The sequence below is a fragment of the Rhinopithecus roxellana genome, chromosome 17, assembly GCF_007565055.1.
Source record: "Rhinopithecus roxellana isolate Shanxi Qingling chromosome 17, ASM756505v1, whole genome shotgun sequence".
Taxonomy (NCBI): Eukaryota; Metazoa; Chordata; class Mammalia; order Primates; family Cercopithecidae; genus Rhinopithecus; species Rhinopithecus roxellana.
In genome coordinates, this window is record NC_044565.1 from 47,418,734 (window position 1) to 47,432,428 (window position 13,695).

General features: G+C 42.5%; 1 protein-coding gene and 1 pseudogene across 1 annotated transcript in view; one reads left to right on the plus strand and one right to left on the minus strand.

The window, feature by feature from the left end:
* LOC104671643 (zinc finger protein 252-like) overlaps positions 1-13,695 on the minus strand; it is a 38,605-nt gene that overhangs the window by 21,217 nt on the left and 3,693 nt on the right. The window contains 1 exon segment of the mRNA XM_010375171.2: positions 7,851-7,964. Coding sequence (XP_010373473.2) covers positions 7,851-7,964 — 114 coding nt within the window.
* On the plus strand, positions 8,245-9,222 carry LOC115894238 (annotated as a pseudogene).

A 13,695-nucleotide genomic window follows, 5' to 3' on the forward strand; every position in this document is an offset into this window, starting at 1 on the left:
TCTGGGTGCTCCTGTATTGGGTGCATATACATTTAGGATAGTCAGCTCTTCTTGTTGCATTGATCCTTTTACCATTATGTAATGCCCTTCTTTGTCTTTTTTGATCTTTGTTGGTTTAAAGTCTGTTTTATCAGACTAGGACTGCAACCCCTGTTTTTTTGTCTTTGCTTTCCATAGGCTTGGTAAATATTCCTCCATTCCTTTATTTTGAGCCTGTGTGTGTCTTTGCATGTGAGATCGATCTCCTGAATACAGCACACGGATTGGTCTTGACTCTTCATCCAATTGGGTAGTCTGCATTTTTTAATTGGGGCAGTTAGCCCATTTGCATTTAAGATTAATATTTTTATGTGTGAATTTGATCCTGGTATCATGATGCTAGCTGGGTATTTTGCACATTAGTTGATGCAGTTTCTTCATAGTGTCATTGGTCTCTATATTTTTGTGTGCTTTTGCAGTGGCTGGAATGAGTTTTTCCTTTCCATATTTAGTGCTTCCTTCAGGAGCTCTTGTAAGGCAGGCCTGCTGGTGACAAAATCCCTCAGCATTTGCTTGCCTGGAAAGGCGTTTATTTCTCTTTTGCTTATGAAACTTAGTTTGGCTGGATATGAAATTTTGGGTTGAATATTCTTTTTATTTTTTTGAGATAGAGTTTTGCTCTTACTGCCTAGCCTGGAGTGTAATGGTGCAATCTCAGCTCACTGCAACCTCCACCTCCCAAGCATGTACCACTATGCCCAGCTAATTTTTGTATTTTTTAGTAGAGACAGGGTTTCTCCATGTTGGTCAGATTGGTCTCGAACTCCTGACCTCAGGTAATCTGCTCGTCTCAGCCTCCCAAAGTGCTGGGATTACAGGCATGAGCCACAGCACCTGGCCCAATTCTTTTCTTTAAGAATGTTGAAAATTGGCCCCCAATTCTCTTCTAGATTATAGGGTTTCTGCAGAGAGATCCATTGTTAAGTCTAATGGGCTTACCTTTGTAGGTGACCTGACCTTTCTCTCTGGTTGCCCTCAGCATTTTCTTCCTTCATTTCACTCTTGGAGATTCTGATGATTATACATCTTGGGTTTGATCTTCTTATGGAGTATCTTAGTGGTGTTCCGTTTATTTCCTGAATTTGAATGTTGGCATATCTTGCTAGGTTGGGGAAGTTCTCCTGGATAACATCCTGAAGTGTGTTTTCCAACTTGGTTCCATTCTACCCATTGCTTTCAGATACACCAATCAATCGTAGGTTTGGTCTTTTCACATAGACCCATATTTCTTGAGGCTTTGTTCATTCCTTTTCATTCTTTTCTCTCTAATCTTGTCTTCATGTCTTATTTTAGCAAGGTGATCTTCATTCTCTGATATCCTTTCTTCCACTTGATCAATTCAGCTATTGATACTTGTGTATGCTTCACGAAGTTCTTGTGCTGTTTGTCAGTTCCATCAGGTCATTTATGTTCCTCTCTAAACTGGTTATTCTAGTTAGCAGTTCCTGTAAGCTTTTATCAAGTTTCTTAAGTTTCTTAGCTTCCTTGCATTGGGTTAGAACTTTTTTTTTTTTTTTTTTTTTTTTTTTTTAGCTCAAGGAGTTTGTTATTACCCACTTTCTGAAGCCTACTTTTGTCAATTTATCAATCTCATTCTCCGTCCGGTTTGGTGTCCTTGCTGGAGAGGAGTTGTGATCATTTGGAAGAGAAGAGGCTTTTTGGAATTTTCAGTGTTTTTGTACTGTTTTTTCCTCATCTTATGGATTTATCTACCTTTGATCTTTGAGGCTGATGACCTTTGGATGGGGGTTTGTGTGTGTGTGTGCGTGTCTTCTTTGTTGATGTGGTTATTGTTGCTTTCTGTTTGTCAGTTTTTATTTTATTTTATTATTTTGTTTTGTTTTGTTTTTTTGAGACGGAGTCTCGCTGTGTCGCCCAGGCTGGAGTGCAGTGGCCGGATCTCAGCTCACTGCAAGCTCCGTCCCCTGGGTTTATGCCATTCTCCTGCCTCAGCCTCCCAAGTAGCTGGGACTACAGGCGCCCGCCACCTTAGAGCCCTCTTCTGCAGGTCTGCTGCAGTTTGATGGAGGTCCACTCCAGACCCTGTTGACTTGGTTATCACCAGTGGAGGCTGCAGAACAGCAAAGACTGCTGCCTGCTCCTTCCTCTAGAAGCTTCATCCCTGAGGGGGCACTGACCTGAGGCCATCCAGGGCTCTCCTGTATGAGGTGTCTGTTGACCTGTTGAGAGGTGTCTCCCAGTCAGGAGGTATGGGATTCAGGGACCCACCTGGGGAGGCAGTCTGTCCCTTAGCAGAGCTGGTGTGCTGTGCTGGAAGAATCCCGCTTGTCAGGATCAGTTGCTCTCTTCACAGCCAGGCAGTTAAGATTAAGTCTGCTGAAGCTGTGCCCACAGCTGCCCCTCCCTCCAGGTGCTCTGTCCCAGGGAGATGAAAGTTTTATCTATAAGCTCCTGACTGGGGCTGCTGTATTTCCTACAGAGATGCCCTGCCCAGTGAGGAGAAATCTAGAGAAGCAGTTTGGCCACAGCTGCTTTACCACACTGTGGTGTTCCGCCTAGTCCAAACCTCCTGGTCTCCTTAGCACTATTGGGGAAAACAGCCTACTAAAGCCTCAGTAATCTCAGAAGATGCTCCTTTCCCCTCCAAGCTTGAATGTCCCAGGTCAACTCCAAACTGCTGTGCTGGCAGTGAGAATTTCAAGCCAGTGGTTCTTAGCTTGCTGGGCTCCATGGGAGTGGGACTCATTGAGAGAGACCACTTGGCTTCCTGGCTTCAGCCCCCTTTCCAGGGGAGTGAACAGTTCTGTCTCACTGGGATTCCAGGTGACACCAGGGTATGAAGAAAACTCCTGTAGCTAGCTCGGTGCCTGCCTAAATAGCCACTCAGTTTTGTGCTTAAAACCCAGGACCCTGGTGGTGTAGGCTCATGAGGGAATCTCCTGATCTGCAGATTGTAAAAACCATGGGAAAAGTGTAGTACCCAGGCCGTGTAGCACAGTCCCTCATGGCTTCCCTTAGCTGGGAGAGGAGGGAGGTCCCCTGGCTCCTTGCACTCCCTGGGTGAAGCGATGTTCCACCCTGCTTCCACTCCCTCTCCACTACCTAACCGGTCCCAATGAGATGAACTGGGTACCTCAGTTGGAAATGCAGGAATCACCCATCTTCTGTGTTGGTCTCAATGGGAGCTGCAGACCGGAGCTGTCTGTATTTGGCTATCTTGGCCATCCCTCAATGCCTACATTTTTTTTTTTTTAAAGGGAGCAAATCAACAACCTAATCTTCTACCTTAAAACACTGGGGAAAACAAACAAACAAACAAAAGAACTAAACCCAAATCAAGCAGAAGGTAGAAAATAAGGAATATAACAGAAACTAATGAACTACAGAATAGAAAAAAAGGCTTAATACTAATTCTTACAAACTCTTCCAAAAAAAAAACAAAAGAGAACACTTTCCAATTCATTCAATGAAAACAGTATTACCCTGATACCAAAAACAGACAATAAAACAACAGATCAGCATCTGTAATACAGACACAAAATTCCCCAACAAAATGCTAGCAAATCAAATTCCACAATATATATATATAAAATTATACACCATTACTGAGTGGGACTTATCCCAGAAATGCAAGGTTTGTTTAGCATCCAAAAATCAATTAATACATCATATCCATTGAATAAAGGAAAAAATCAAGAAAGGAAAACAAAGACACTTTCAGACAAAAGCTCACAGAATAATGCCAACTCAAGTACAGAAATACTAAAGAAAAAATTTCAAACTGAAAATAATGATCTTGAACAGAAGTACAGAATTGCAGAAAGGAATGAAAAACACTAGAAAGGGTAATTCTAAATGAATATTTACTGTCAAGAAATAGCAATGGAATAAACTCTCTGGTAAGGTTTCAAAGTAGGTAGCACAAAATAAGTGACAATAATAACGAAAGGAAGGAGAGGGACGAAAGGAATTGTAAGGATCTTGCATTTTTCAAGAAGTGGTAAAAACATTAAGGTAGACCATAGTAAGTCAAAGAGACATATTTAATCATTAGTCATCACTTAAAAAAGAATGTACAACTAAAAAGCTAATGGAGAAGAAACATAAAATTACATATAAAGTTTGATTTATTCAAAAGAATATAAGAGGCCGGGCGCAGTGCTTCACGCCTGTAATCCCAGCACTTTGGGAGGCTGAGGTGGGTGAATCATGAGGTCAAGAGATACATACCATCCTGGCCAACATGGTGAAACCCCATCCCTACTAAAAATAAAACAATTAGCCAGGCATGGTGGTGGGCACCTGTAGTCTCAGCTACTTGGGAGGTTGAGTCAGGAGAATCACTTGAACCTGGGAGGTGGAGGTTACAGTGAGCTGGGACTGTGCCACTGCACTCCAGCCTGGGTGACAGAGTGAGACTGCTTCTCAAAAAAAAAAAAAAAAAAAAATATATATATATATATAGTATAGGAAAAAAGAAATAGATGAGACAAGTAGAAAACAAATAGCAAAATGGCAGACTTACTCTCAACTTTATCAATAAATGTTACATTTACATGGACAAAGCACTCTGCGAGGAGTACCCAAATCCACCTTCATGTTCGATAATTTACTAGGACTCACAGAACTCAGAAAAGCTCTTATGCTCACAATTACACAGTTTATTAGGCCAAAAGGATACAATTAAAAATCAGCAAAGGAAAATGCCACACAGGGTCCAGGAGAGACCAAGTGTGAACTTCCAGATATCCTCTTCCAGTAGGGTCACCTGGACAGACCTTAATTCTTCCGGCCACCATGTGTGACTACATATGCAAAGTGTTGATGACCAGGGAAACTCACCTGAGCTTTAGTGTTCAGGATTTTTATTAATGGTTAGTACATGGACTTGGGGCACTCAGGTACCTTGACAGTTCCCCTCAGGGGATAATCTGATACACTGTGGTCCAGGGACCCAGGCAAACAGAAATAAGCATTTGCTTTAAATCACATAGTTAGCATAAACTAGCATAGCCCAAGGCCCCAGGTATACTCAAATACTCTTACCAGGCAGAATATTCCAACAGCTTAGAGGTTACCTCCAAGAAGCTAGTCAAGGGGTTAGTCCTAAAGACCTTTGGAATATGCAGGATTTGGGCAGTGCAGGCCTCTGAGTTAACCCTTTACTGCACACTCTAAAAAAAATGACTGTCGGACTGAATAAAATAATTCAACTTATATGAAGTTTATAAAACATTTCATACATAAGGACTCAGAAACATGAGGGTAGAATAAAGCCATATTGAGACACAAAAGGGCTCAACCTATTTGAGGATGTACTTCAGCAAAACAAGGAATAAATAAATAAATAGACATGGAATTCAACAGATGGTGACTCCAATGTAAGAGAGTAAGAATGGAAAGTGCCAGGAAGATAGCTATTCAGCAGCCCTGGAAAGTAACGAATCCTGGCCTTAATGCTGGACCAGTGACTGCACCTGGGGGACAAGAGAGAGAACAGTAATCATTCTTGACAACTCACAACAACTTAGGGAGGTACAAGATGAGTGGAAGGCAATGTTCACAGCAGCTTTATGTATGCTGACCAAAAAACGAAAACAACTCAAATGTTTGTTAACAGAGTATGAACAAATTGTAGTATATTCAAACAAAACAATATTACTCAGAAATAAAAAGAATTATTGAAATACAACATAAACACATCTCAAAATAATTATGTTGAATAAAAGAAGCCAGACGAAAAAGAATACATGCTCAATGATTTCATTTTCACATAAAACTCTAGAAAATATAATTTATAGTGACAGAAAGGAGATCAGTAATTACTTCAGGATATAAGTGGGAAGGAGTGAGAAAGGTGGGAAGGAGTGAAAGACGATGAAGGAGGAGAAAATTTTTGGAGGTGATGGATATATCTGCCCTAGATTGTAGCAATGATTTCACATGTGTATACATATGTCAAAAGATATAAAATCATATACTTTAAATATTTGTTAACATATTATATGTTAATTACACCTCAATAAAGCTGGTTCCTTAGGGAAAATAAGAGTATGGGGCTGAGATCAATCTGCCAGGGACCCAACCCTATTCTGTCCCTGGCCGGCTGTGTGATCTGGGGCTACCATTTAATCTCTCTGTGCCTCAGTTTCCTGGGCACCGATTGTGCAGAGATATTGGCAAATTCCATAAATTCACTGTGACAGCACAGTGCCAGGCCTGCATCAAGCACAAATGTCCAACGTTAGCTGTGTGGCAGCATGGAGCCCCAGGACTCTGTTCTGCTTACTGTTTACATGCCCAGGTCCCCCACTACACAGGAAGAAATGCTTTCTAGCTCATCTTTTTCCTTAAGACCCAGAATCAGCCTAGGATGCTCTGAGTGAATAACAGCAGGAATGAGAGACTTGGAAGAGAACGTCTCTCTAAGTGGTGTCTCCAAGCAGCCAAAACAGAGCTGGCCAGCAAACCCTGTGGGCAGTGTGAAATATCTATTTGGTCTTCACCCCCATGACCTGGCATACAACTCCTAAAATCCTTATAATCTCCAAAGTGCTTTCTTTTCATAGGCTTATGTTGACTGACAGCTTTAGGATGAAGCTGATCACTGGAAAGGCCAAGGCATGATTACAAGGTCAGGATTCTCAGCCCCAAAGACCCAAACTCAGAGAGGGGAAAGGAGCTAAAGGTTAAGTTGATCACCAGTGGCCAATGGTTTAATCAATCATATCTGCATAATAAAGTCTCTATAAAAACCTAAGAGGACAGGGTTCAGAGAGCTGCTGGATAGCTAAGTGGATAGGATCCTAGAGGGTGATGTGCCCAGGGAGGGCATGAAAACTCCACACCCCTTCCCCCATACCACAGCCTACATATTTCTTCACCTTTATCCTTTATAATAAATTGGTAAATCTTTTTCTTTTTTTCTTTTCTGAGACAGGGTCTCACTCCGCCACCCAGGCTGGAGTGCAGTGGCATGATCTCAGCTCACTGCAACCTCTTCCTCCTGGGTTCAAGTGATTCTCATGCCTCATCCTTCCAAGTAACTGGGACTATGGATGCACATCACCATGCCCAGCTAATTTTATATTTTTTGTGGAGATGGGGTTTCACCATATTGGTCAGACTGGTCTTGAACTCCTGACCTCAAGTGATCTGCCCACCTCGGCCTCCCAAACTGCTGGGACTACAGGCGTGAGCCACCACGCCTGGCCTAAACTGGCAAATCTAAGTGTTTCCCTGAGTTCTGTGAGCTGCTCCAGCAAATTAATAGAACCCAGAGTGAGGGTCATGGGAACTCCAACTTGAATCCTGTTGGTCTGAAGTTTGGAAATCTCGAACTTACAAGTAGTGTCTTGAGGGGACAGTCTCGGAGACTGAGCCCTCAGTCTGTGGGGTGTCAGGCTATCTCCAAGAAGAAAGCACCAAAACGGAACTGAATTAGAGCTGTTTGGAGCATGGGAAAAGCCCTCCATGCATTTGGTCATGAACTCTTTGTTGATTGTTGCTGTGGTGTCAGAGCAGAGGAAAAATGTGATTAGCATTTTTCCCAAACAGCCTAAGGAGTGGATGACATGGAAGTGAAGGGACTGGGAGCCAGCTGCCAGGGAAAGACACTTGAGCTCTTTTTTGTGGCTGAAAGAGCATTTTCTAGGGTAAATAAAACACAAACCTACTTATGGACAGATAACAGGGGCAAATAACAGCAAGAAAAGAGGACAAGATAGAAAAAGGAGGAGGAAAGCAAAGGCCTGAGGGTAACAAGAGATTTGTCTGAAGCTTGCAGAGACGGGATTCGTGAGTGAAGCTGCAGCACCTATCACAGAAGCAGAGAGTGGGAGCAGACTCACCTTCTCTCTTGTGCCTCCAGCTCCAGCTCCCCTGAGTTCTCAAGATGTGTGGGGTCCATGGTTCATCCCCCTGCTCCAGCCTGGAGATCACATCAGGTTTGGAAGCTTGAAGTCCTATTCCAGAGAAAGGAAGTAAGAGCTGAAAATTCACCCAGGTAGAGGGTAGGATGGACCTGTGGTCTGAGTCTGTGTGATGGTTGTGTGCTTCCCTGCCACCTGGTCTCTAATCATGAAGAAAGACACAGACCTCTGCCTAAGCTGAAGAAAGGTCAAAACTAGCTTTTCAGGGGGACAGGGGGCATAGATAGGATAGCATTGTGGCCTGAATACATCATGGTAGAGGACTCACAGTAGGAGGTGTTGATGCCCAGCAGAAGGGTTAAAGGGGGAATGAGTCTCCAACACCATGTCTGGTTTGTCTGGCCCACCAGCCTGGCATGGCCCTTGTCCATTGGCATTGCTGCTTTTGTTCCTGCTCAGCCCCAGCTCGGTCCTTGTCATCTCCTTCCATCTGCCCAGTAATTCTCGCAAGTGCCTCCATGAGGAGATCCACAAGGACCTGCCAGTGACTGGCACATACAAGATCTCCAACCAGTCTGGGGGCACTGGCGGCCTGCGCAGCCACCTCAAGATTACAGATTCTGTTGGCCATATTTTCTTTTTTTTTTTTGAGACGGAGTTTCGCTCTGTCGCCCAGGCTGGAGTGGTGCAGTGGCCAGATCTCAGCTCACTGCAAGCTCCGCCTCCCGGGTTCACGCCATTCTCCTGCCTCAGCCTCCCGAGTAGCTGGGACTACAGGCGCCCGCCACCTCGCCCGGCTAGTTTTTTGTACTTTTTAGTAGAGACGGGGTTTCACCATGTTAGCCAGGATGGTCTCGATCTCCTGACCTCGTGATCCGCCCGTCTCGGCCTCCCAAAGTGCTGGGATTACAGGCTTGAGCCACCGCACCCGGCCCTGTTGGCCATATTTTCTACTCCAAAGAGGAGGCAACCAAGGGGGAAATTTTCCTTTACCACTAAAGATTATGACACTTGAAGTGTGTTTTGAGAGCAAGGGAACAGGGCAGATACCTGACCAACTTGTGATCCTAGACATGAAGCATGGAGTGGAGGCAAAAAATTATGGAGATTGCAAAAGTTGAGAAGCTCAAACCATGAGAGGTGAAGCTGCAACACCTAGAAGACCTTTCAGAATCTACTGTTAATGATTTTGCTTACATGAAGAAGAGAGGAGATGTGTGATACCAATGAGTCAACAAACACTTGGGTCCTATACTTCAGCATCTTTTCAATGTTCTGCCTCACTGGACTAGCCACCTGGCAGGTCTTCCACCTGCAATGCTTCTTCAAGGCCAAGAAGTTGATCAAGTAATGAATGAGGCATATTCTCCTCCCACCTTGTACCTCAGCCAGCAGAACATCGCTGGGACATCCCTGGCCTAAGGCATCCTATCAGCAGCACCATCAAGGTGGGTTGGAGCTTTCTTGCCAGAACTGATCTCTTTTGGTGTGGGAGGACATGGGGTACCACCTACATCCAACAAGTCAATGAGGGACTTCTTTCTAATTTGGTAGAATGTTGACTGGTTTTTGCAACAACAGGTCTATTATTAGAGTCACCTATGACAGAAAGATAGGAGTTACCTAGATAATGTCAAAGTCAGCATTTGTCCTCGGTTCCCTTGTGTGATCTGTTTGAACCATGTTTTCTTTTCTTCTCCCACTTGCTCAGCAGTTTGTGCTTCCATTCTAGTTATTTTACCAAGATTTTTGTGTGACCATATTGACTTCATTTGGATTGCCCTCTTTCAATTTCCTTGTGAAAACACTCTTAACTTTCTCTTTACCCTTAGCTGAAACGTTTACGTAGCTTCTGGTGATATCTTTTCATGATTTTATGTCTCTTAAAATGGTGATGTATGTGACACTTCATAAAAGTGAGCTTTGAACTGTAGATAGCTCTTAAAAGAAAATGTTGGCCGGGCGCGGTGGCTCAAGCCTATAATCCCAGCACTTTGGGAGGCCGAGACGGGTGGATCACGAGGTCAGGAGATCAAGACCACCCTGGCTAACATGGTGAAACCCTGTCTCTACTAAAAAATACAAAAAACTAGCCGGGCGTGGTGGCGGGCGCCTGTAGTCCCAGCTACTCGGGAGGCTGAGGCAGGAGAATGGCGTAAACCCGGAAGGCGGAGCTTGCAGTGAGCTGAGATCCGGCCACTGCCCTCCAGCCTGGGCAACAGAGCAAGACCCCGTCTCAAAAAAAAAAAAGAAAAAAAAGAAAAGAAAAAAAAAAAGAAAATGTCGTTTTAGACAATTAAGATATTCGTGCTTAACTGCTTGAACATTTTTCATGTATGTGTATATAATTCTATGCAGTATTATCACATGTGTAGATTCATGTGACCACCATAACAGACAGAACAGTTCTGTCACATGGATCCCTTCCACTGCCCTTTTACAGCCACAGCCACATCTCTTTCTTATCCCCTCACCAAAACCTGCGGCTGCCACTGTTCTGTCCTCCAACTCTGTAATTTTGTCATTTCAAGAATGTTGTATGGATGGAATTATATAGAATGTAATCTTCTGAGGTTGACTTTTTTTCATTCAGCATAATTCCCTTGAAATTCATCCAAGTTGTTGTATGCATCAATAGTTTCTTCCTTTTCTTCTTTTAAAAATGTTTTATATATTTAGGGGGTATAAGTGCAGATTTCTTACATGCATATATTGCATCGTGGTGAAGTCTGGGCATTTCCTTTTGATTGCTGAGTAGTATGCCATGGTATGGATGTACCACAGTTTGCTTAACTATCCACCTACTAAAGGACATAAGAGTTGTTTTCATTTTTTTGCTCTTACTAATAAAGCTACTGTGAACATTCATGTACAGGTTTTTATGTGAACATATATTTTCATTTTCTGGGATAAATGCTCAAAAAGGCAATTGCTGGGTTGTGTGGTAAACACGTACATTTTTGTAAGAAACTACCCTACTCTTTTTCCAGAGTGGCTGTACCTTTTACATACAGCCACTCATACAATTCATACAGCAATGTATGACTGATCCAGTTTCTTCACATCCTCACCAGTGTTTGGTATTACTATTTTTTATCTTAACTATTCACATAGCTGCGTGTAATGACACCACATGTGGTTTTGATTTGCATTTTCCAGTGGCTAATGATGTTATCTTTTCATATGCTAATTTGCCATCTATATATCCTCTTCATTGAAATTTCTGTTCATATCTTTTGTCTATTTTCTATTTAGGTCATTTGTTCTTTTTACTATTGAGTTTTGAGAGTTTTTATACATCCCAGATAAAACTCCTCTGTTAGATATGTGGTTGCTTGAATTTTTAACATAACTTCTACCAAGGAAAAATAAGTAAAATTTCCAACTCTTCTTGCATGGCCAGTCACTTAATTCCTGTCCTTCAGTGTTCCATCTAGAGAATTAAGAGATATGATGTATTAAATAGATATCTAGGAGGACCATTAATATAGTAAATACTTAAAAATCCAAAACAAATGAAAGCAAAGCCAATAATCACTGTAGGAGTATGAGATGCCTAAGGGCCAAACTAATGTAAACAAGAGAAAACGTGAATATAAATGACCACGTTTATAAACAGTTATGAAAAATGTTGTCACTTGAAATCTTTCCCACATCTCCCAAGAAAGTAGGTAGGAGTTTATCCTTTCTGTAATCTCTTTTTAACCCTGCTGACTATTACAGGGCTTGTTTAATCACAGTGGCAAGAATTACATGGATCTTACAGTAAAGAAGCAGAATACTGGAATTGTTAGAGAATCCTAATGTGTTGACCTGGATAAAGTACAAAGGTGGAAGAGGGAATGAGTTATGTTGTTAAAATCTCAGGCTATTCTGTTTATGTTCCTGCTACTATGAACCCAAATCAGTTCTTTTTTTTTTTCCTTTTGACTTCTTGTATCTTCCTCTGGGGTGGCATAAAAGTAGTTCCGTTGTTAACTTGTACAACATTGCCATCTGCTGTTAAGAACTGGCAGGTACTGCTTTTGAGAACCTGGCTGCAGGTCCTTACCATAGGCAGCAGACGTTGAAAAAATCTATCTGTAGTATTACATATACTAAGTTACAGAGGATGCATCCAAGTAGAGAAAATAATATGTGGGTTAAGATCCATCCTTAAGGGCGGGCGCGGTGGCTCAAGTCTGTAATCCCAGCACTTTGGGAGGCTGAGGCGGGAGGATGATGAAGTCAGGAGATCGAGACCATCCTGGCTAACACGGTGAAACCCCGTCTCTACTAAAAATACAAAAAACTAGCTGGGTGAGGTGGCGGGTACCTGTAGTCCCAGCTACTCGGGAGGCTGAGGTAGGAGAATGGTGTAAATCCGGGAGGTGGAGCTTGCAGTGAGCTGAGATCCGGCCACTGCACTCCAGCCTGGGCAACAGAGCGAGACTCTGTCTCAAAAAAAAAAAAAAAAAAAAAAAATCCATCCTTAAACTTTTTTTCTTTTTCTTGAGACAGTCTTGCTGTGATGCCCAGGCTGAAGTGCAACGGCGCTATCTCAGCTCACTGCAACCTTCACCTCCTGGGTTCGGATGGTTCTTCCACCTCGGCCTCCCAACTGGCTGGCAGTGCAGGCGCACACCACCACGCCTGGTTGGTTTTTGTATTTTTGGTAGAGATGAAGTTTCACCATGTTGGCCGGGCCCATCTTGAATTCCTGACCTCAAGTGATCTGCTGGCCTCAGCCCCCCAAAGTGCTGGGATGACATGTGTGAGCCATCATGCCCAGCCTCCATCTGTAAACTTTTTAATGTGAAATTCTATCATGTACCATTAGCCTAACAAGATTTTCTTTCCTATTTCTGACTGGTGCCTTTCCCCTTTTTAGGAGCAATGAAAGCTACTGTTATGTTCTTCTGATGTGCCAAAATGTCAAGAAGATAGGAGAAGAGAATATTTTATTTTGTTGATGCTTTTGTTCCCAAGTGTGACTCTAAACTTAAGTTTTGTAGGAATTGACATTCTTTCATGTCCCTTCCCTTTACTCATGCCAGAACTATCAACTGGGACATTTTGTGCTTTTGGTTTAAAAGTTAATTGATATTATATCTTGGTTTTATCCAAAAAGTAAAAGTATTTGCCTTTGACAAAAGACTGATACAAGAGGAAATAAGCTTTAAAAACAAGGGTGTTATGTGCTTTCCTCCATTTTTAAGCATATTATCCAAAATGGTCTGTACAACATAAATGAGAATGATGCAGTTTAAGTAAATCTTGTTATACCATTGTCGTGGACCCCTGTCATAAAGCCATTTTTCAGTTCGTTTGGGAAAGAGGCATATGGGATTTATACAGATTCACTTGTAAATGTTGGATTGGGGATTTTTGTGTAAATTTTCTCAAATAAAGGCTAGCAGAAACCAAAAAAAAAAAAAAAAAAAAAAAAGGGCTAAAGGGAAGAGCACATTCCAGTGAAAGGAAAGCAGGGCCCTGAAACTAAACAGATCCAAATCCCAGATCTGCCACCAATAGGCTGTGTAAACTTATGAAAAGTGACAGTATTTGTTAGCCTCAGGTTCATTTACAAACTGTGTATCCTACCACCGATCTTCAAGTGCAGAAAGATTAATTCAGGGGATAGGAATGTACTAACTGTGCAATGAATAATATTCTCCTTCTATACATTAGGAAGGGTTGGCCAGGCATGCTGGCTTATGCCTGTAATTCCAGAACTTTGGGAGGCCAAGGTGGGAGGATTCCTTGAGGCTAGGAGTTTGAGACCAACCTGGGCAACATACAGGCTCTGTCTCTAAAAAAATAAAATAAGACAGGCATGGTGGCC